The following is a 23293-nucleotide window of genomic DNA, read 5'->3' on the forward strand; positions in this document are numbered from 1 at the left end:
TATACGTACCGTGCACCGCGATCGAGCTGTCAAACGACGTACTCGCGCTCGCACGTACCGTCGGCGTCGCGACGGCAGCGACGCCGGCGTCGTCAATGCGCGCGTGCACCGCGAAAACACGAGAATGAGTAACTTGCGATTCGATTCGCACCGAAGAGCCTCGGAGCATTTTGCGATTAACATAAACGTGAATCCTTGACATTTCTCTCTTTCTCCCTCTCTCTCTCTCTCTCTTTATTGTTGACAAGCGTGGAGCCTCACGCATTCAGGGTCTTTAAACCCATTCGGGAGCTCTGGGTAATGTCGATCACTTATCCGCGGAGCGGTCGTCGTGCGGGGTTGAAGCGTGTGCCGTCGCAATGTGCAGATGGCGCTGACGGTCAGCTTAAATATCGCCTCGCCGGCGATAAACGGTCACTTGGTCATTTCTCCCGTGCAATAGAGCGATACGCAGCTATACGTTCTCGGTGATTCGCGTTTATCATCCTTCACTCCGGGCCCTGATAAATGCACTGCCGTGCGACGAAGTGCACGCGGCGTACGTAGAACGAACGCCGTCGTGGTCGGAGCACAGGATTCCATGACCTTCGCAGTTTGTTGCTCCAATTCGGTAAGCACGTAGACGAGTTGACGAGGTCGTTTCTGCTCTTCTTTGTTTATTTCTCTCAGCAGTTGATGAGGGAGAGGGAAGGAAGAGGAAAACGGCTGGCGATGCATTCAGCGATCGTCTGATTTTCTCGAGCCTCGGAATGCGGGGTGGTAGCCCCCCCCTCCTTTCCTCTTCTTCAGCATTGTTTGTATAAGTTTTGTAAGCCGGCTGAGAACGTATCACCAGCTTTATGAAGACAATCTTTTTTTCTCTCCTTTTGTTCGTATATCTCGCGTTAGACATGCATATTTACTTAAATGCGAAATGCAGAACGTTTGTTAACATTTGGTAAACCTTTTGAGGTTCTTAGCGTTGTGAACAATAAAGGTGTGAATTGATGCTGATAATCGGATATTGGTCCGGATTGTTGTCAGTGTTGATCTGTGTTCGTGATTGGAGATTCAAGTGTTCACTATGCCGCGGAGGAAACAACAACAGCAACAGCGACATCGCCCCATAGGCGAGGATACCCGAATCGCAGTCAACCTGACTGTAAAGAAGTTGTTGGATGCTCCAGATCAGAAGGAGCTTGAGTTCCCTTCGTCGTACACGGCGGACGAGCGAGCGTACATCCATGAACTGGCCAGAGAGCTTGGTCTGAAGTCGAAAAGTCGAGGGTATGGTAGTCAAGTAAACACACTATGTTTCTTATCCTTTGAAGGTATATTTTAATCTTTTATTTTTACAGGAAAGGCACAAATCGATTTTTGACAGTGTACAAGAGAGAAGGTTCCACGATAGTTCAAGCTGATGCTGTGATAAAACTGCAAAAACCTTCGAAGCAGAGTATATACAATTTGATGCAGACTTTCCCGTTAAATCACAAGGAATGTCAGGACCTGCTTCCTCCGATTGAGAGAGAACGCCCTCTCAATAATGATGGTATGCAACTTGAAGTCCCATTACATCAATCATTTTTTTTACATCTGTTATTTATATCTTAAAATTATAGAATGCATTATATAATTATTAATCCGCATTAAATATTTGACAAAACTAGTTTTTGAGAAGAGACGTTTTTATTGTTACAGTAAATACAAACACTAAGGCAATGGGCAGATTGAACAACAGCATACCACAAGTACCCCAGTTAAAAACCAATTATGATGTGTTGCATTTTCGTAAATCTCTACCAATTTTTAACGCGAGGGAGGAAATTCTCAGTGCGCTGAGCAATCATCAGGTGATCATAATCGCGGGTGAAACGGGATGCGGTAAAACTACGCAAGTGCCGCAGTATATTTTAGAACATTATCAGCAGAAGCATCAACCTTGTAGGATTATTTGCACACAACCCAGACGCTTGTCGGCGGTATCCGTGGCTGAACGAGTAGCATTTGAGAGGGACGAAAAGATCGGCCAGACTTTTGGGTATCAAATAAGATTGGAAAGCAGAGTAGCTCCTAAAACTCTCTTAACATATTGCACGAATGGAGTGTTGCTTAGGACTTTAATGGGTGGCGACTCTGCCTTGACTACCCTCACGCATATCATTGTTGACGAAGTTCACGAACGGGACAGATTTTGTGACTTTCTTCTAATAGCCCTGAAGGATGCGTTGGTCAAATATCGTTCCTTGAAGTTGATCCTTATGAGCGCTACAATGGACACTACTATCTTTGCCAAATATTTCAATAAGTGCGTCGTCATCAACGTTCCCGGTCGATCGTACGACGTGGACGTATACTTTTTAGAGGACGTGTTGAAAATAACTAATTATATGACGAAGGAAATGCTTGTAAAAAAGAAGGAATTTTTAAAGTGGAAAGATAAGCAGAAGGCGTTGGAGTCTTGGAAGCAATACAAGCCTCAGCTTCCAACTAGAAATACCAAGAACGAGAAAAGTCTGCTGCCTTCTCCGATCTTAGCCCAGCAGAACGATCCTATACCAGAGAAAGTTAAGCTAGAACCCTGGCTGATAGAAGAAATGGATAAGAGTGTTTTCGACGCATGGGTAAATGGTAGAGAAGATAATTTTGCACAACTTTTACATTTTATACTGTCTGAAAACGTTTCTGTAGATTATCAGCACTCGGAGACTTCTATAACACCGTTGATGGCCGCCGCGGCTAGAGGTTGCATAAATACAACCGAGCAACTTCTGAATTTAGGCGCAAATCTCAACTCGAGATCCGCTAACGATTGGACCGCGTTAGATTGGGCGAAGAACAGGAATCATACCGAATGTGCCGAACTAATCGAGGCTTACATGAAAACTTACGATTGCGCGCTATCGAATAACGAGTTGGCGCACGTCGCGGAAACGTCACTTTCCGAGGAAGATAAACTATTACTCGATGTATACCATCATACGTTTAATGACGACAATATCGATTACGATCTGCTGTTAGAATTGATCTTCCACGTTCACTTAAAAATGCCTCCTGGTTCTATTTTAATATTTTTACCAGGATATGACGATATAGTCACGATGAGAGAGAAGATAAATACGGACGAAAAGAAGATGAATCAAGGTTTACGCTATAATTTGTATGTTCTTCACTCGAATATGCAGACTTGCGATCAGAAGAAGGTGTTCAAACCTAGTCCTCAGGGCACGCGAAAGATCATACTTTCCACGAACATAGCGGAGACTAGCATTACAATCGACGATGTTGTATACGTCATTGATTCGGGAAAAGTTAAGGAGAAGTCTTTCGATGCTATATCGAGTGTGTGCACATTGACATCCAACTGGATATCTCAAGCTTGCGCGAAACAACGGCGAGGTAGAGCGGGAAGATGCAGAAGAGGGATCTGTTACCGTCTGTTTTCTTCGATCCGATATGAGAACATGCAGGCTTATCAGACACCAGAGATTCTGCGATTACCGCTGCAAGAACTTTGCTTATACACGAAACATTTAACGTCGGGAAACACACCTATAGCCGAATTTTTGGATAAAGCTCTGGAGCCGCCGTCTAACGTAGTGACAAGGAATGCTGTACAATTATTAAAAACAATCGACGCATTAGATCCGTGGGAGGATCTAACTGAATTAGGGAGTCATTTACTAGATTTACCTATTGAACCGAGACTTGGAAAGATGTTGTTATACGCAGTCGTTTTAAAATGTTTGGATCCTATTTTAACGATTGTTTGTAGTTTAGCATACAAGTTAGTATATATTTAAATAATTACATAATAATTATAAATTGTTATTTACAACTATTCTTAATTGTGTATGAAACAAATTATTATAGGGATCCCTTTATATTACCGTCACAACCGTCGCAAAAGAGAGCCTTGACCGCGGCACGAAAGAAATTTGCTACTGGTACGTTCTCGGATCATATGGTGGTCCTGCGAGCATTCCAAGGCTGGCAGAACGCTAGAGCGACCGGCAAGGAACGTAGCTTTTGCGAAAAGAATTTTATCTCCGCTCCCGTAATGGAGATGGTAGTAGGAATGCGTACGCAGTTGCTCGGTCAGTTGCGCGCGTCCGGCTTCGTCAGAGCCAGGAGTCCCGGGGATATTCGGGATTTGAATTCGAATTCGGAAAATTGGGCTGTCGTGAAGGCAGCTCTGACTGCGGGTTTATATCCCAACTTGATTCGAGTTGATCGAGAACATATGCAGTTACGAACACAGTATGTATAATTATTATTATTTAAAAATTTGTGAACACTGTATAAAATTGTTGCTGATACTTCGTTACAGGAAAGAAGTCAAGGTATTCTTCCATCCTTCGTCAACTTTAAGAGATTATCCTAAATCCTCGAGGATGACCTCCGCGCAAACACATGCAACCAATGTACAATCCTTGCCATGCGATTGGCTGCTTTACGAGGAGATGAGTCGTACAGGACGCTTCTGTCATGTGAAAGTTGTTACAGTCATCAATCCATTAACTGTAGCATTATTTAGTGGACCGGCTAGATTACCAATGGATGTAATCTACGAAGCTGAGGGTAAGCGATACTTCACATATGCATATATATGTATTTTCTTTTTTATATTATAATGTAAAATATATTTGGATGTGCATAAAATACTGTTACTAAAAATATTACAGCTATACCGGAAAGCGAATCGGATTCCGAGGTTGACGAGTCTCACGAAGGAACTCTTTTTAAACTCGATGATTGGGTGGTATTCAAGCTCGATCCTGAAACGGCTCAACTGTTCTTGAATTTGCGGCAGAAGTGGAACGCTCTATTCCTTAGGCGCATGAAGGCACCGAATAAAGCAATGTCGGCGTTAGACGAAAAAGTCATTAATACTTTGGTGACAGTGATTACGAATGAGGAGCAGGCGTGCGGGCTCCAGCAGCCCGCTGGTATCGGCCAACGTCCGCGTCCATTAATCGTCGATTACTATCCCGCAAATGTTAGAAGAGATGATTACCCAGAAGTAAGTCCATAGTGCCTATTTAATGCTACTTATATGCATAATATATCTTGCTTAAACAAGTATTAACGTGATTTATGCATTTTTAGAGATATTTCTAAAGCAAGAAGAGGAAATATATATTAATTGTATTGTTGTGTACAATCTTCAGACTGCGTTTCTTTTGGGTCGTTAATTATTTCAATGACCGATCACTGTATTCATAATGCTGTAGCTAAAGTGACTTTTGTTATTAGCGAACATTTGTAAAAGATATATAGCGTGATATGTATGAATATTTATTGAATGTTTCATATAAATATATATGAGTATATGAGTGTTTCATATAAATATTATATATACATTCTAATTTGCAGTATTGACAAAGACTGTTGTATACAATAAGTTGTTAAATAATATTCGTGTAACACTTGCAATCCTCTTTTGCAGAACGTTGGTTAAAGTAGCAAGTAGTTTAAACTTTACTTTTTGTTATGTTTTAATTTTTTATCACTAACAAGGAGAATCCCAGAAGTCATTTATCGAATTTTTTGATGCCGATTTTTTTGGTGATTCTTGAGGCCAAAACAATTTACGTATAGCGGCGTTTATCAATATGCGACTTTGTTTTTGAATTATGAATTTTTGAAAATCTGAAAAATTGGATGATTGCTTTGTTTTTCACTCCAATTCTTGTTTGTAGAGATTTCAGGATTAATTGAAAAACACTAAATTTATTGAATAGAGTATAAATTCTCTTCAACGATTTTACAGTCAAGAAGGGGACTTGGTTTACAAAAAATTCTTTTCCATCTATCCGTCCATACTCTCTCTTACTATCTATCTAACGCTTGTTTAAAACTAAAACTTAAAAATAAACTAACCAAAATTACACCTTTTTTTGTTGCATACACTTATTATGTACACTTTAAATATTTTTACATTTATTATACATTTATATCCTTTATATCTTTATACATTTATACATGCATATAATACTAAATTTACTGTAATATTTAACTAAAATATTGGCACAGCAATCATAGAAAAATACTGACTTGAACCTTTTTGATCTTAAAAGTTACCAAAAAAATTGATAAACATTTCTGAGGTTCCCCTCGTAAGATAAAATTTTTGATTTCTTTCTTCTTCAGTAGCAAAGTACTGAAGACAAAGCTATGTGAAAGATTGATATGATATCAGTCATCATCAAGGTCAATATATATCTTTCCGCGATGGGTCTGTTCCATCAGAATAAATTTTTGCGGACGTAAAATTATCGTTCAATGATTGTTTATGCCGAAGCAGTCGGAAATATGCTTCAATTTGACTCCTCTTAATCCGGAAATATGTAAATAGACCTTTTTAAACCTATGTATCTTATAAAAATATGTGATATACTACATAGGCACTAAATTCTAACTTAAGTACTTTTTGTACTAAGGTATGTTGTATTAAATATTCTCTCAAATCTCTCTCATACAGCTAGTATAAATTAAGTAGACAGTTACGTAGAGAGTACGGGGAGGGAAAGAGGAGCTTCATTGTTATGTATGTGTTGTTTAGCATAGTGTTTGCTTGTAATATTTTACATAGAAGTTTTGATTATTGTTTAAAGAACAAACTGAAAATTAGCGATATCCTTTTTTTCGCACGTACACGGCTATGTGCAAGCTATTTATGTACGCTTATTATTGGTGATTACTAAACGTATACTTTATATTCAATTAGTATGAATTAAAATTTGAACTTTTAATATATAGACTTTGATGAAAAGAATGTGATTTATGAAACACCAGTATTTTAGTAAATACATTATATTTTATTTTCGTTTTGTGTGATTTTAATGTTATAATTTTAATGGTGGTTTACATGGCTAAGTAAACAAACCGTAAAACTGTAGACAGAGTACACAAAGCTTTAAACAAATTGTAATACTGGTCAATGTGATAACGAAACGTATATAATAAAATTTAGCGAAAGAAAATAAAGAAACATATTGATTATGTAACTCTTATCTCATTTACAGATCTTCGCCGACGGTTGAACTTTAGTCTTTGCTCTACGTCACGTAAAAGTAGCGTCGCGTGCACAGTGATTATTAATTGTACGATTGTGTTTCGGGGTGTCCCAAAATAAAAAAAGAATATCATACAAACGTAAGTCATTTTGACTTTAGTTATTACTTGGAAAATCTAAAGAATTTATTTTCTAAGAATTTTTTTCATAAATTTTTGTTTTCTCATGAGAATTATTGTGTCATGAAATAAAACGAATTCCGTCTACTATACTAGTATAACATTTTTATCACAATTATTCGGAAAAAAGCTGCGTATCGAGTTGTTATGAAATTTCGATCTGCGAATGTCGCTAGTTTTGATTACGGTTCTCTGAATAAAATGGTGGTATACGTTCAATGACATATTTACTGCTTTTTTTCAGTATAGGTACTTAATTTACAGTCGTGTTAAATTTGTTATTTATTTCAGTTATTTTAGTCATTATAGAGCGGGAAGAGAAGTACATACATGAAACGTGCGCTATATAAAGAAAAAAGAAAATGTATTAAAAGCAGCGTCGCGCGCACACGCGTGTGACGCACGTGTTGCGCCAGATCGCACTGTCATTCATGCAATCGCAAACCCACGTGATCCATGATCCCTCGCGGTGTCGGCAATCTTGGTTAGGTTTTTAAACGTCCCGATGAGTGTGACGTCCAGTGACGTCCGACCGAGGATCGAGTGGGTATAATATAAAGTTTCTTTTTGCGCACGTTTAAAGTCACGTCGAAAGAAAAAAAAATAATAATCGAGATTTAACTCGTAACCTTCGACTTTGTCATTATTTCGGCGAACACTTTGTCGGCGACTTGTGAGGCGCTCGTCGTTTGTTCCATTTAAACCGACGTTTGCAGGTCGCCGCCGCGGATCGTCGATAGCATGTTTTTTCAAAGGATCTGAGGACGCCGCTTCGAGATGTTATCCGTTCTTCGGAATTCTCGCCGTCTGCCAACGGCGGGTCGAATCTTGGAGCGCTCCGGCAGATTCTGCCCTAACCTGTCGTCGCCTATACGCTGTAAATCAGGTGAGCGCAGACTAACTTTAACTGACGATTTGCTATTGTTTTGTTTCTTTTTTTTTTTGATAATGCGTATGTGTGTTATTAAATCTTTCCCTTTTTCTTCCAGAAAACGTAGTTGTCACGATCGCTAATGTGTCGAAAGAAGTGAGGCCAGCAAGCAATCCCGAATATGTTCCAAGGAAATACTGTTAGTGTCTCATTTTGCTGTTTAAAATATTATAAGATTACGATTAATAGATCCTTAAGAACAATATTTAACGCAGATTGTATTTAATTGTTTTATTCTTTTTTTATCAGTGTTAAACAACCATTCTCAGGAGGCGTTAAAGCATTTAAGATGGATGCTGCAGAAAGATGTATTGCGACAGGACATGTTTCTGATGGGTGGACCAGGTACACGGAGGCGCGAGCTCGCGTTTGCCTTCCTGGAGCTAACGGGACGAGAATTGGAGTTCATCGCGCTTACTCGTGATACGACAGAAGCGGACTTGAAGCAGAGGAGGGAGATCAAAAGTGGTACCGCATACTATCACGATCAGAGTGCGGTGAGAGCCGCTACCAACGGCCGGGTTCTCTTGATCGAAGGTGTGGAGAAAGCCGAGCGGAACGTGCTGCCCGTGCTGAACAATTTATTAGAGAATCGCGAAATGCATTTGGAGGATGGTAGATTTCTTATTCCGGCGTCCCGCTACGACAAATTGCTCAAAGTATGAATTGATCTGTGATTTATATAGAGTTTGTAAAACTGTATGTGTGGAGATAATTTTCTCTTAGAATTTATCCTCTTATAATTGCGGTAGTGATGGAACAATATAGACTTCAAAGACTATCTTTTAGTCTTAGTCAAATTTAGGGAGGCAAATAATTTGAATTAGGTAAGAATTGATTCAATTTAGATTTGAATCTCTATGGTTTGAATTTGAACTACTCCAAAATTTTGAATCTAAGATGTTTGAATATGATGTTTGTATATATGACATTTTGCACATTGACATTTTATAATATATAACATATTTAAAATAATTTTATATTTATAATTAATATTATTTTTCTTAAACAGAAAATCTTTGTTATCAAAATATTATTTTTTATTGTCTACATTACAATTCTACTTACAATAATAATTATGTTAAAAATTATGTTTTAACGATTTGATCTGGGTAAACAATTTTCGATTTAGTTCAATCCGAACAAAGAAATAAAATTTTATTTAATTTATCTCTAATAACATTTTAGTAAAATTTTACTAAATTATTTTATTGAAAGAGTTTGGTTAAATTTTACTAAATGTTTTGATAAATTTTTTTGGTAAAATTTTTTGAAGTCCATATTGTTTCATGATTATCATGATTTTAAGTAAATTCTAAAAGAAATTCTTTCTATGTACCTGAACCACTCGTAATTATCTATAAATAATGTGCGGAAAATTTATTTGCAGATACATACTCAGGCGGAGTTAGACAAATGGCGTCTCGTGCGAGTCAGCGAAGATTTTATAGTAATAGCACTTGGTTTACCGTCACCGCGATACCCCGGCCATCCTTTAGATCCTCCTCTTAGATCTAGGTTTCAGGCCCGTCACATTCCGCCACCGACGTTCGAGGTAAGTATACCCGCTTTCAGCACTTCTGTGAACTTGACACCAGACTTTTAATAAAATATAGTTTTCAATACACAAAATGATAATATTTTGTTTGTAGTTGATTGTAGTAACAATAATTTTGTTTGTAGTTCCATATATTTAATAATATAAAATTTTGAAAAAATGGTGTCATCCGAGCATTATTGTTTTTTATAAAGTTGGGCGCTAACTTTACACCGATCAAATTGTTGTAACTTTTAAACGGTTGAACTACAAACGACGGGAAAATCACTACAAACAATTACAAACGATTCTGAATCTAAATATTTTTGTGTCTTTTTTATCTCAAAGTTGGATGATACCATTTTGTGTATTGAAAACTTTATTTATTAAAAGTCGGTGCCAATTTCACAGAGGTACTCTCACCAAGTGCGCGTGACTTCAAAAAGATCCATGGAATTTCGGCCAGAAAACAATTAACAAAATATAGAGTCCGTGTATCGTTCCGTGAGGAGCGTCAAAATGTTGAATGTTACCGGCTTTACCTTTCCAGGATTATATCGCGCGCGGTAGTCGAGAAGTAACGTTTAGAAAAGTCATTAAACAAGTTTCTGATTGTATAGCCGATGCGGCTTCATCAAAACTTGGTCGCGCAAATTTGCAATCGTACGTATTCGTACACGATTGCCTAGCCCATTATTTAAATTTGCCTCCCCGACAATTAAGGGACACGAGGACCTGATTTATGTCTCAATTATGCTCTCAGTCGTCTGACTATCAGATGCGACTGTTATAAAAGTACGTGGAAAGCAACAATTTGATAATGCAGCAAATTGTAAGGGGCTTCGAGGGAATGTCGTATGTAAAACTATCCGCTCGAAGGAGACGGTTGCGCGCGACCGGTATAACTCGGGCGAAACTTTCTTGAGATTTATGGGGCCGGGAGTGGCGTACCATTAGGCATGGGGTGCGGAGGTCGCACGAAAACCCCTCCGCCGCGGGGGTATCACGTTCTATCCCTTCCTTCCGGTGTTCCTCTCGTTCGCATATAAACGCGGGCTCGTGGCTGCGCCATGGTCACAGGCATCGCGCGGCTCGGATCGCGTGTCCCAGGCAGTCGAAACTTTACCCTGTCCTCCTGTGTACGCCCGCGAGTCGATACGTCGGATACGATTCGAACGAGCTTTACGTATTAAAGAAGGATTCGCGAATCCGCGCTAGTCGGTTTTCCAGGTTCCGGTTCGACAGCGCGGTAACGTCAGTCGCGATGTCACGAATGTAATTAGATTACACTTCGTCTTCTTCTCTCTCTCTGTCGTTACAAATTTTTTGTGAATTTTTTTAACGTGTCGCGATAACGTCATCCACGAAATGCGTATACTCTCGTTTATTCATAGCTAAAGGATATTGAAGAGATGTCAACTGCCAAGCGTTGATTTATCGGATTTTCGCTATCGTCAATTTATATTCCAAAAAACACGTTAAATGATATACTGGAAGCAGATTAAATTTTAATCTAATATTGCAATTGTTGCACAGTGTTAGGACATAATAGTAAAATTGATTGAGTGCTAAGGGTTTTTCTTTTATCAGACCTTGAAACATTATTAGCCGCTCGAGATAAATAATTATTAATATCCTTGCGCGCATCAAATCGCGCGTTATGCCGGCTATATGGGCATCGTCAGAGAGGCCTTTATTCGTCCGAACTGTCTGGGTGGACGGTATGCGTCACGCCGTTCTGTCGCCGGATGATCCCGTCGTTAATCCACGGCTGCGTCAGCATCCGCGTGCGTCCGCGGAGAAGACCTTTCCCGCGAAACATCAGCAGGCCGAGGCCAGATTGGATCGCTTAAACAGCTGCTTTATGAATCTGCACGTGGTGGTGGAGAAGAATTTCCCGGACAGCAAGATCCCGCCGAGGCTCGTGCGTAGACAGTCGGCTCCACCCTGCACGCGATTGTGCGGCGAGAAAAGCGGAGGCCTCCTGGAGATCTACGTGGAGAACGACGTCGACAAGCTGGACGACGACCGTGTGAATTACCGAACGTTAGAAAACGAAGAAGCGACGTTCCCGACGGGCATGAGCTTCAATTACAACAGCAGCGTTGGACAGTCATTGCGCTTGCAGCGAGACGCGTTCTCCACTATGACGGAATACAAGCAAGTCGACAGATCATCTGATCACACGCATTGGAATCCGTTATCCGAGAGAGTGTTGCAGTGGCTGGACCTCTCCGGAAGGGCGCAGGACTACGAGATTGAGACGGAAGAGGACTCGAGAAAAGCCCGAGAAGATCGACGATGGAGCATTGCCAGGAGGAGGAGGAGGAGGAGGCATCTCTCGCAGACTCGCGAAGATTCAGCGTTCACGGAGAGAGAGCGCGTAGTCGTGCAGAATTACAAATTGCAGAAGAATTTCAAGTTGGAGTGCGAGACAAAGTTTTCGCGAAAACGATTATCCAGGGCGAAAGATAAGACGGAAGAGGACGGGGTTCGGGAAGAGGAGGGCGAAGTCGGTTCGAAGGAGCGAGCTTCGAACGCGGAGGATGACGATGCCAGGAACGACGGGGATGACTCGCGGGACGATCGCTCGGCCGCGTGGTCCCCGCCTGGCCGCCTGCAGCTGCACATCGTCATGCCGAGCTTCAATTCCGTCGAGAAACGAGCGTCCTCGCTGGAATCCCTGGCCTGCGATTGAATGCTGAAATCCGCCGGTCAAACGCGCGTTCCCATTTTTGTGTGTCATCGCGTTTCATCTGCACCTGACATTCTTTTTACCTCCTCGATGTCGCGTTGTGGGCTTTTGTTTGCCGCCGCGGTAGGAAAAAGAAACAAAGCGAATATTTGTAATGATATTTAATAAATAGTTTACATGCTCATTTTTTTAAGTGACAGCTAGTGTAATTGTCTTTGCTAAAGACTTCGTGTATTTTATGACGTTTGTCGAGACGTGAAACGGTAGTAGTCTCGGCGTAATGCGCGTCTTCAACGGATGCTGCAGAAGTAAGGTATTTATTAAAATAATGATGGCTTCAGTATTACAAATCATTTTTATGAATAAGTTTGATAAATTAATTATTACACATTTGGTTTTTAAATGTATAAAAAAGTATCCGGTATGTTACTTCCAAAACTTTCGAGTTCTCATCTTATTCAATGGAGACTTACAGCGGGATTCTGTAACTCCTTAGCGACAATTCGGTATTATTACAGTGCGCAGATATTATACATGGTAGAAAAGCTGCGCAGCGACATCCCTAGCTGTCGTCAAGAGTTACAGAATACGGCCCTTAGTATGAAAAGAAAATTCTTAAATATAATAATTCTGCTGTTAATTTCTTATATTTTTTAATTTCTAAGTGGGAATTCAAGTCTAAAGCGCGAAGAAATTATCTATCTTTGGGAATTTTTAAGGAACTACTGCTCATATTTTTTCTACACATCTACTCACACTAAAAAACGGCAGCAGAATTTAATGTAATGTAATGGAAGCAAATTTCAAGCAAGTACATTAAAAACATTTAATGTATATTTAATGTAAATTTAAAGTTGTCTAAAGTGCATTAAATTTTATGCACATGCTTTTTAATTATAGATACGTTAAATTTAATGTATATTAAATTTGATATATAATTTAAAAATACATTGAATTTCATTATATTTGTAACAGTGTTTAAATATTTAATAAATGTCTATAAATTTTGGTATGACTAAATGATCATTAATTTTTATGCTACTTAAATTAAAAAGAGGACACATTTTTCCAGTTGACATGATTTCTTAGAAACTACTAAAGCTATCGATCTCAACTTTTGCATGTATGTAAAATATATGATTGTTTATCACGTGAACTAGGATTATTGTGATATATATATACATATATATAATTTTTTATAAATGTTTAATTTAATCCTCGTTAAAAAAACGATATTTATTTTTTTAAACGGCCGCATTTTAATAATTTATAATATTCTTCATTTATTTTAATTCATGTGATAATCAGACATGCATTTTACATATTTGTATAAGTTTAAATTGCTAGCTTTAGTAGTTTTTGAGAAATCAAGTCAGTTTGAAAATGTGTTTGTTTTTAAATTTATGTAATATTAAAAACTAATAAATTTTTCGTCATACAAAATTTTATAAATACTAAATATGTGCAAGTAGATGCGTAATAACGTTGAAGAATATATACAGCAGTTTTCTTTAAAAAAAAAAAAAAAAGTAGGGTACTTTTTCACGTTTTAGATTAGGAAATCCTCTTAACAAGTTAGCATAAAATTTACAGAGGACATTATTCTCTTTCGGTTTAACTGTACTTTGTGATACATCTCGACGAGCTTTCAGCGATAAATAGCGTTTTCGCCGAGAGTTAATCCGGAGCCAGGTCGCAAACCTGGTAATTGTCTATCAAGAGAATTGGAGTCGACGGAGACATCGCCTTGTTTTACGTCGGTCGGAAACTGAATAGAACTCAGTTAATAATAAACTCATAAAAAAGATCATTTAAAACTTCAAAATAATTACACGGCATGGAGTATTTAAACCATTTCTCATGAAACGAATATTATCCGTCACGAAGCGTAATGTACATATTGCTTCTCCGTAGAAATTGCTGTCACGCGCAGAAACGAACGCAGAGACACATATGTCAAAGTATTCACGGATAATTTATAACTGTGTTTTAAACAAAGATAAATCAAGTTAAAATTATAATACTATAATTTTTTCGTGCAGAGTCGAAGCTTTTTTTGAAAATCTCTGAAAATCTATTTAAGACTTCTAAACATTTTTTAAATATCATAACGTTATAATTAAATTATATATTAATAAAATTAATTTAAATTACATTCTCGTTATTTGTTCTCAATCGCAATGTGATTTTATCTTTTTGTTTTTAATTTTTGTTCTAACAGAATTGCGAAGCATTTTTTAAATATCTCTTTCATTACTTTATCAAATTTTATTACTTGGACATATAATCATATGTTACGTATAATATTATTTAGATTAGGTCAGAGTCAGTCTTGCGTTTTATACGGATCATATATAGTATTACCCGTGACTTCGTTGACTTATGTGCCACCTTCGCGAATTTCCTGGCAGTCGCCACAATGGCGAACGAAAATAACAGAGCGTCGTGTTTAGGAATCGCACAAGACAGCTCTATAATGCCCGGCCGTCTATTTTCAAAGTAATAAAACTTGGTGGAGAAATAGGGGTGCGCGAACATCTATTTTCTACACACACGGCATCATCGTTTAATAATCAATCATCGCGAAAGTCGTCATATTAAAATGGAACTTTGACTTTACAGCTGATGGATGTCCTTCGGAAAAATGCTGCCATAATTTAAATCTACCGTGACCCACTAGCGATTATCGTTGCGAATTGTAGATGCGCTAATACTCGTGCTTACATAGCAATACTTAGGATAACTGGAATTGACCTCATTTATCTAAATGTACATTGAAATTATATCATTATCATTTCTGTAATGTGAAATTAAAGCTGCAAAGACACCGTTGTTGAAATAATTGAAGAAAGTCTTTTGTCGGATACAAATACGGTGTATCCTTAAGCTCGGACGCGAGTGCATTGAACTATGGAAATTACTGGAAATGGGGAATCGCGTGTTTGCGAAATAGCCAGTTAATGTCCTGATAGCCCGGTGACACATCTCTGAAAGAAGACCGCAAACTTTTCCAAGCTTTAAGTTAGGCTCGTAGTTTAATCGCGACGTTATCAAGGGGCAGTTATCGGTTCGTTATTATTTATTTGTCTCGAAATTGACGCAATATACGTTTGATAACGACGAGATACTGGAGTGCGACACGCGGAGTGCGACGTGCGTAATAACATCGAACGTGTGGTGTCGAACGAGGGAGTTACGGAACACGCTTCGATGAAATTGATTCTTCGTTTCTTCTATTTTCGTCGCGAGTGCCGGGGACGAGTCACGAAAACCACATTTTCACCAACACGCCGCAATTACGGCCGATCGAGGGCTCGAGATTATAACCCGGTCTGATTGAAAGTTTTCGATGGAAATTCCGAGGGTGGGCGGGTGTATCTCTCGCAGCCCTCGCAGGGCTTTCGTGCCGAGTGGTAGTTATTCACTCGGTGCTCGGGTGTGCAACGTTGGAAAGCTCTCGGTGTTAATCACTCCCTCGGAAGGAGGACCGTTTCGTACCAAATCGCGATATATAACATTCCTCACGTGCATGTTTCCGCCAGTTCCTTTCTCTCTTCCTCTTCCCTCGAATGCCCGCTGTGCCAACGAAGGCGGAGAAGTAGTGGGAAGATAACTCTCTGCACTCCGAATTCGAGTAGTTCAACGCACCGCAGATAGACCGTTAAATAACGTTAAATGTATTACGTTCTCTAACAGCCCTGTAAACTTTCCGAGTTAGGAACTTCCGTCGGCCGAGTGACTGTTGCAATGCTCGAGCGCGAATGTTATCAGGTTGTTATTAGTTTTCCCGCGAGCGTAATAATATTAAGCCGTAAATTCTTTACGCGTGCTTAATGATCGAAAATTCCATCGCTTCTTCTGGCTGAACGTTAAATATAATAACATCATTATATTTCTTTAGCATCAATAGACTCGTTTTATAGAAAATGAGAGGCTACGGAAATTTTGACAATTTAAACTTTAGTATATTTTTGGGGGATGTACCATGTATCGAGATTTGATTTTTTAAGGAACAATTTGAGGCCTTGAGAAACTTGGCGCCGAACGTCGACGCTGGGAAATTGTCGCAATTGTTATCGTGTGCTCACGCGCTAGTTACTCAAGAAGCTGTCACCATAGGCCTACCAGATTTTCCTTTGGACAATTTGTCGTCGGCCGCTTTAATTATGGTAAATTTCTAAACTCTTGCATCGATACTGCGGGTATGCCGTTCTGTCGTCATTTTTACATTAATTTCGCACGTCTGTGCCCAGGACAAAAGCCCAGACTTGTCGGTGTACGACGTTTTCTATAGGTTTTATCCGTACAAACTATTCTTGGGCAAAGAAGGTCAAAACGCCGTGGAGGATATCCTTGGAACATTTAGCGTATTGAGCAATTCTAAAACGAATTGTGACATTATTAGTAAAGTAGACAGTACCAAAAAAGCTGATGATCTCTTGGAGATCAGCATAAAACGCAATAACTCGAAAACAAGTTTTCACGTAAGCTATAAATAATTATTCTCGCTTGCATCAATTATTGACTATCGTTATTGAGTTTCTGAATCGATTTTGCAAATAGGTACCCTGCGGCATGAGCCAATTATCGAGTAGCGCGAATAATGATCATTATATAGAGACTAATTATCAGAATAACTTGTTGGCAAGCATGCTGGAATCCCATTTGGCGTCCGATTTCTGCTTGATCGGACCGAAAGGCTGCGGCAAATCCACCACCGTCCGACGGCTCGCAGATTTATTAGGGTATCAAGTGGAGCCAATAGTACTTTATCAGGCAAGTTTCGGACACTTTTTCCGAAGGTGACACGCTAGTTTCCGATTTGCGATAAGAACTAGTAACAATCTCGGCTCCAACTTCAAAAGAACCACGCGCGACAGTTTGTTCGAGAAATGAAACGGTTGAAATATTTTCTTAGGATATGACTTCCAGGGACCTGATACAACAACGGACCACGTCGCTTAACGGCGACACGGTCTGGAGAGATTCGCCGCTGGTCGACGCGGCTCTCCACGGCAAACTGGCCGTGCTGGATGGCATCAACAGGATACATTCCAGTACCTTAGCTATATTGCACAGGTAATCGCGCTCTCGGATGTTTAACACGTGGGTCTCAAGCAACGATGAATAACGCATAACGCAACGCCCACGTTTGCCCTTAGACTAGTCCACAATCGGGAGCTGCAGTTGCACGACGGTAAGCGGCTCATACGAGCCGATCGTTACGACGAAATAAAGAAAGAGTATAACAGAACTGACGAGGAGATGCGCGATCGCGGTGTCTTGCGAATCCATCCCGCCTTCAGGCTGATAGCCTTGGCCGAGCCGCCGGTCGTCAACAGCTCGTCCGGTCAATGGTTGAACTCTGAGCTGCTAAGTTTGCTACTCTTTCACGAAATGAGGCCGCTCGACAAGCGCGAGGAGATTCATATTATTCGATCGAAGGTGACTTCGGTAGAGCTTGCAGCATCGACGCGTCTTAATCACGAGTAGATTTCTCATCGAGTATTCTGTTACAGTTCGGGGAACCCAGCCAAGCGTTGCTAAGTATCGTAGAACTAGCGCATGTCCTACGCTCGTCTAACGATCCGACCCTATTATCCTTGGCCGGGTCGCTCAGCACCCGGCAACTTCTGCGAATCGCGGAGCGAATGCACCGATTTCGGTGCGATGACGCTTACAACGCGGTGCAACGCGCGTGTCTGGCGCGCTTCTTGCCGGCGATCGCGAAAGAGGCTCTCGAAGATTCCTGCCGTCGCCTTGGCATCGTTCCGCCCAAGTCCACGGCAGATTCGACGATCGAGTATTCGGTTACGGAAGATTCCGTAAAGATCGGTGATACCGTTGTAGATCGGTATCGTACCGCGGCGCTCAGTAAAGTACCCGACATCGTGTTTTACGACGTGCCGGAACACGTCGCGCTCTTAGAGCGGCTGCTGCAGGACTTCAGTCTGGGGCAAAATCTGCTGCTGGTTGGTAATCAGGGCGTCGGCAAGAACAAGATCGTGGACCGGCTGCTGCAACTGCTGAACAAGCCGCGCGAGTACATTCAGCTGCATCGCGACACGACCGTGCAAACTTTGACCCTGCAGCCGATGGTCAGGGACGGCAAAGTCGTTTACGAGGACTCGCCGCTCGTGCAGGCCGTTAAACTGGGCCACGTCCTTGTTGTCGACGAGGCGGACAAAGCGCCCACGCATGTGACGTGTATATTGAAAGTACGTACTCGACGATAGTAGAGCTATTATGGCGCGAACACACTTTGTCGGTTTTGAATCGCGAGACGAATCCTGTCATTTTCAGACCCTCGTGGAATCGGGCGAAATGATTCTGTCGGACGGGAGACGAATTGTTCCCCGTGTCAGCGGCAACGCCCGCAACGCAAACAGCATACCCATGCATCCGGACTTTAGGATGATCGTGTTGGCGAACAGACCGGGTTTCCCGTTTTTGGGCAATGACTTTTTCGGCGCTCTGGGAGACCTATTCAGCACGCATTCCATCGACAATCCGAGTATACGAAGCGAGATTCAGCTGCTGAAGCAGTACGGTCCGCACATAGACGAGCGGACGATACATAAATTAGTGAAAGCTTTCGGCGAGCTGAGAAGCATGGCCGATCAAGGTTTAGTCTCGTATCCTTATTCGACTCGAGAAGTTGTTAATATAGTTAAACATCTAGAGGTGAGCTGACACGAAGACTTTTCAGGATCACAGATCGACGACGATGTAATTGACACATTTTTTTAATTGTAGAAATTTCCAAACGAACCACTGAGCACTGTAGTGCGCAACGTATTCGATTTCGATCGATACAGCCAGGAAATATTCGACACTTTGGTAACCGTGCTACATAAGCACGGAATTCCCGTTGGAACGAGTCCAACCAATGTCGCCTTAGCTAAGGAGTAAGGAATAATCTTTATGCACTTTTTTTTTTACATATTTTTTTGCAAGATATTTATCAATCAAATCGACATAAGCCTTAGAAAAATTGATCCGAACAATTTTGTAATGTATTTTGTCAGTTTCATACAGCGGTTTTACATTGTGTATAAAAAAAAAAAAAAAAATAAATGAAAATGCGAGGAAAATAAAGATACGTGAAATATTAACACAGTTACACGCGCACAATTCTCTCCCCTTTTCCATTGCAGAATACCTTTGCCCGAGATGAAGGTCTGTGGTAGTTGGAACGTTTCGAGCACGTTCCAAAATATACCCGTTCAGGAAAGGTACGTTAAGCTGAAACCGCCAACATTTCCGGCGCAGTACGATCGAACTCTAGATCGAGTTGAGGCCAGATCGGCCTGGTTCACGGAACTGCAAAGTTACTGGACAATACCCATTAGCGAGAACAGCACGGTGACCGCTTTGGCGGTGGCGAATGGAAATAAAGGGGATGGTACGGACGACAGGATACACGTTCTTACGTCTAATCCTTTGAGCTTATTTAGCATGACGCCGGATTCCGAACAGATTCGCGAAACATCGTTGCAAGGTTTGATCAGCCCCGTTAGAGGCAACATGCCGTTCTATAACGTTGCGGTCGACAATCTCGGAGACGTATTAGTTCACGAACAAACTGTAAGTAATACGTTAGTAACGTAAGTCTGTCTCGCCCGTTGCGGCATTTATCGGAACTGATCGTTTTTAGAGCAATTCTGTACTTGTGGTAAACGTAAACGAGGACTCGGTTCGAGAACTGCAGTTCTCGACTTTTCTGGATGTCGCCAGCGACAGAATTTCGAGCGCCTTCAGGAACAGGAATTTTCAGTGGCAGATGAAGGCGGATCTACTCCAATCGCATAATCTGATTGTCTTGTATACGCAGGACCACGACAAAATCGAAGTTATCAATTTGCAGAGCATGTGCGCTTACTCGATGAGTTTGCCGTGCAACATCGAGTCGATCTTACTCGCGTCCGATAGGAAATGGTTAATCCAGAGCGCGTCGAAGGACAAGTACGTCCTTACGAAATCCTCAGATTCTGATCCATGCCCGAACGTGTTACGCGAATTGGATGAGTCTAATAGTGTCGATCTAAAGACCGGCACTGTCTTGAATTGCGGCAGGAGTAGCCTGCACAAAACAGAACTGAGCAAAGCTCTTCAGCAGAAAATAGACTGTCCGAATAGACTCCTAGTAACCGATAACACGTACGCCGGCATAGCGACGGGTTTCCCCGATTTAGACAGTTCTAACGAGCTGCACTTTTGGCCGAGGAGAGGAAGAACGCGCAGTTTTATAACGCCCATCGTTATGCAGAATGGGCAGGTGATTCGAACGGTGTCGCCTAGTCTAGTGCCCGACGAAGTTTATCCAAAGGATACGAAACACGCAGGAATTTCCGGTTACTTGGAGATAGTCGACATGGTAAACCACAAGCTGCGATACATACCTATTCCAGAGTAAGTAAACTCGTGACGAGCACAAGTATCGTGCTGTGAAAAAACGAGAACTGTAGAACTTTATTTACACTTTTAATGTCTTTGGAAAATATTATAATATTGATTTAATGTCATGTATACAAGGTGTCTAGAAATTCACGAATTAAAATAATAAATTTATAGCAAGAAGGTTCACGAAAAATTAAATAAAAGAAAAATAATTGTTTGTAAACTTTTATTTCACAGTTTTGGATGTAAAGGTTTAAAATTAACCCATTGTAAACTATATTTAGACAGTCGCATGTTGCGTGCGCAACAGCATTAGTGATCACACAATAAGGGAACGTAATTTTTAATTGACTAATTTTAAATCCTTATATCTTAAAAAACTAATAAATAAATATTTACGAAATAAAAATAAAAATCAAAGTAAAATAAAAACTTACGAATAACTATTTTTTTTTTACTTAATTGTTTGAGAACTTTTATGCCATAGTATTTTGATCTTTGCGAATTTTAGATTGTATATCTTTGCTATTATTGCGTGCTTCCGATAAAACAACTAAGAAGATCGTTATATTCCTTTTATGTAGACCGGTTAATGTCTCGCCATTGACGCAGTGGCTGTATGCGAAGGACTTTCCGCTTTATGCGTCATTGACGTCGAACGAAGGTCTCGTCACAATAGACGCCGGTGGCTGCGTCCGTTTATGGGAAACGTCAATTACGAATATAGAAAAGTCGTTAGGTGCGTGGCGTCAAATGATAGGCGCCGGCGAGGAGAAGATACAGATCACTAAAGAGAGGTATTCCGGGCAGGACGTCAGCGGGCCGAAACACGGGAAAGTCGATAAGAGTAATGAACCACACGTGGGCGGTAACACTTGGGCTGGAGGAACTGGAGGTACGGTATATTTAAACGGGTATATTTAACCGAGATATAATGTACAAGATAAATTTTAAGGGAAAATTACATATTGTTGCATTGATGATAAAAATTGATAATACTAAAGTATCTCTATTAATATTATTTTCGTCATCAACTGTGTCTAATCACCAACAACCATTGCTTTAGGAAATACATGAATTTATATTTTAGGTAGAGATACAGCGGGTTTAGGTGGAAAGGGAGGTCCATATCGGCTGGACGCTGGACACACGGTGCATCAGCTCAGTGACGAGGAGAAGAATGCGGTGCCGGAACATGTAAAGAAAGCCGCTCGCGAAATGGGCCTTCGCGCGTTTAAGCAGCGACTCAAGGATATAAAAATGAGCGAATACGATCACAAGTTGTATACTCAGTTTAGCGATGCGATTCATAATCAGGTGCAGGCCCTGAGGGTCATATTAGGTGAGCGTCTCAAGTCCTAAATTTGGCTTTTATGGGAATTAGTTTCCTTATCGCGTATCGCACGCTATTTATAGGATCGCTGCAGGCAAAGAGCAACGAGCGACAATGGTGCAGGCATCAGACATCGGGCGAGCTGGATGATACGAAGTTAATTGAGGGATTAACGGGTGAGAAGACGATATATCGACGCAGGGCGGAAAAAGAGCCGGAGATAGGTGCTCCGCAATTGAAGCCGAAGCGATTGAAACTCGTCGCGGACGTGTCCGGCAGCATGTACAGGTTCAACGGCTACGACGGTCGGTTGGATCGCGAGTTAGAGGCCTGTGTCATGGTAATGGAGGCTTTCAGCGGATACGAAGGTAAATTTCAATATGACATCGTCGGCCATTCCGGCGACGATTACCGTATTGTCTTTGTCGATCGTACACAACCGCCTACAGACAATAAACGACGACTGGAAGTGATTAAGGTGAGTAGACTTGTTTCGATCGTTTTTCCTGGATAAGCCGCACGATTTAATTAACGAGCTATTTTGTCTTCGCAGACAATGCACGCTCACTCGCAATTTTGCATGTCCGGCGACAATACGTTGCAGGCGACGCAGCACGCAATTGCGAGTCTGGCGAAGGAGGATTCCGACGAATCCATCGTGGTTGTACTCTCGGACGCGAATCTAGATCGTTATGGGATCTCTCCTAAACGTTTCGCAAAATTATTAATGTCTAACGCGGACGTGAATGCCTATGCGATTTTTATTGGATCGTTGGGTGACCAAGCGACTCGGTAGTTTTACGATTAGATCAAAATTTACCGTCTTGTATTTTTATCTATCGATACTAAAATATTTATATTATTTTTAGGTTGATGAAGGAGATGCCTTCCGGTCGTGCGTTTGTATGCATGGACCTTAAGAATATACCACGAATTCTGCAACAGATATTTGCCGCTTCGGTTTTAAGTACAACGCGATCAACTTAACATGAATAAATGATTAGTGGAATTAAACTTTTTCATAGGAAAATCGCTTATAATTAACAAAGTATTTGAAATACATTTTCTTGGGATATATGATTTTGTACAGCGCAATCACGTTTATATAACTATTTCTGTAAATTTCTGTAAATAAAAATGTTTAGATGTCTTCTAAAAATCCTGTAATGTGAGCGCGATTTCGACATGAAATCGGGTGTCGTTAAAAAGAAACACGCACGT

The 23293-nt window shown here is 40.7% G+C and overlaps 2 protein-coding genes across 6 annotated transcripts; both read left to right on the forward strand.

Moving 5' to 3' along the window:
- The first annotated feature begins 353 nt into the window (after positions 1-353).
- On the forward strand, positions 354-6984 carry LOC105200751 (3'-5' RNA helicase YTHDC2). 2 transcript variants are annotated; one of them, XM_011168451.3, is made up of 8 exons: positions 354-610; positions 1024-1266; positions 1338-1531; positions 1681-3766; positions 3853-4239; positions 4310-4560; positions 4665-5002; positions 5089-6984. In XM_011168451.3, the coding sequence occupies exons 2-8, from the start codon at positions 1064-1066 to the stop codon at positions 5098-5100; spliced, it is 3471 nt and encodes a 1156-aa protein (XP_011166753.1). In that variant the 5' UTR covers positions 354-610; positions 1024-1063; the 3' UTR covers positions 5101-6984. The 2 variants fall into 2 exon arrangements, with proteins under 2 accessions (XP_011166753.1, XP_039301735.1); XM_039445801.1 differs by lacking the exon at positions 354-610 and having other exon boundaries at positions 1005-1266.
- Positions 6985-7036: 52 nt separating this feature from the next.
- On the forward strand, positions 7037-23231 carry LOC105200750 (von Willebrand factor A domain-containing protein 8). Of its 4 annotated transcripts, none has more exons than XM_011168450.3 (20): positions 7037-7137; positions 7893-8062; positions 8166-8246; positions 8357-8766; positions 9498-9662; positions 16350-16508; positions 16593-16823; positions 16903-17115; positions 17258-17418; positions 17502-17784; positions 17859-18557; positions 18643-19023; positions 19096-19247; positions 19497-19926; positions 19997-20751; positions 21324-21634; positions 21830-22081; positions 22156-22550; positions 22626-22864; positions 22942-23231. In XM_011168450.3, exons 2-20 carry the CDS (start codon positions 7954-7956, stop codon positions 23057-23059), a joined length of 5544 nt encoding a protein of 1847 aa, XP_011166752.2. In that variant the 5' UTR covers positions 7037-7137; positions 7893-7953; the 3' UTR covers positions 23060-23231. The 4 variants fall into 4 exon arrangements, with proteins under 4 accessions (XP_011166752.2, XP_011166751.2, XP_011166750.2 ...); XM_011168449.3 differs by lacking the exon at positions 7037-7137 and adding an exon at positions 7236-7723; XM_011168448.3 differs by lacking the exon at positions 7037-7137 and adding an exon at positions 7237-7719.
- Positions 23232-23293: the final 62 nt, after the last annotated feature.

The sequence above is a fragment of the Solenopsis invicta genome, chromosome 2 (genome assembly GCF_016802725.1).
Source record: "Solenopsis invicta isolate M01_SB chromosome 2, UNIL_Sinv_3.0, whole genome shotgun sequence".
Classification (NCBI taxonomy): Eukaryota; Metazoa; Arthropoda; class Insecta; order Hymenoptera; family Formicidae; genus Solenopsis; species Solenopsis invicta.

Excerpts from the sequence above, each read along its gene's own strand:
- LOC105200751 (XM_011168451.3), top strand. The coding sequence starts at position 1,064 with ATGCCGCGGAGGAAACAACAACAGCAACAGCGACATCGCCCCATAGGC. Across the intron at positions 1,267-1,337 it reads CTGAAGTCGAAAAGTCGAGG|GAAAGGCACAAATCGATTTT; the intron begins GTATGGTAGTCA and ends TTATTTTTACAG. Across the intron at positions 3,767-3,852 it reads GTTTGTAGTTTAGCATACAA|GGATCCCTTTATATTACCGT; the intron begins GTTAGTATATAT and ends AAATTATTATAG.
- LOC105200750 (XM_011168450.3), top strand. The coding sequence starts at position 7,954 with ATGTTATCCGTTCTTCGGAATTCTCGCCGTCTGCCAACGGCGGGTCGA. Across the intron at positions 8,767-9,497 it reads GCTACGACAAATTGCTCAAA|ATACATACTCAGGCGGAGTT; the intron begins GTATGAATTGAT and ends ATTTATTTGCAG. Across the intron at positions 9,663-16,349 it reads TTCCGCCACCGACGTTCGAG|GAACAATTTGAGGCCTTGAG; the intron begins GTAAGTATACCC and ends TGATTTTTTAAG.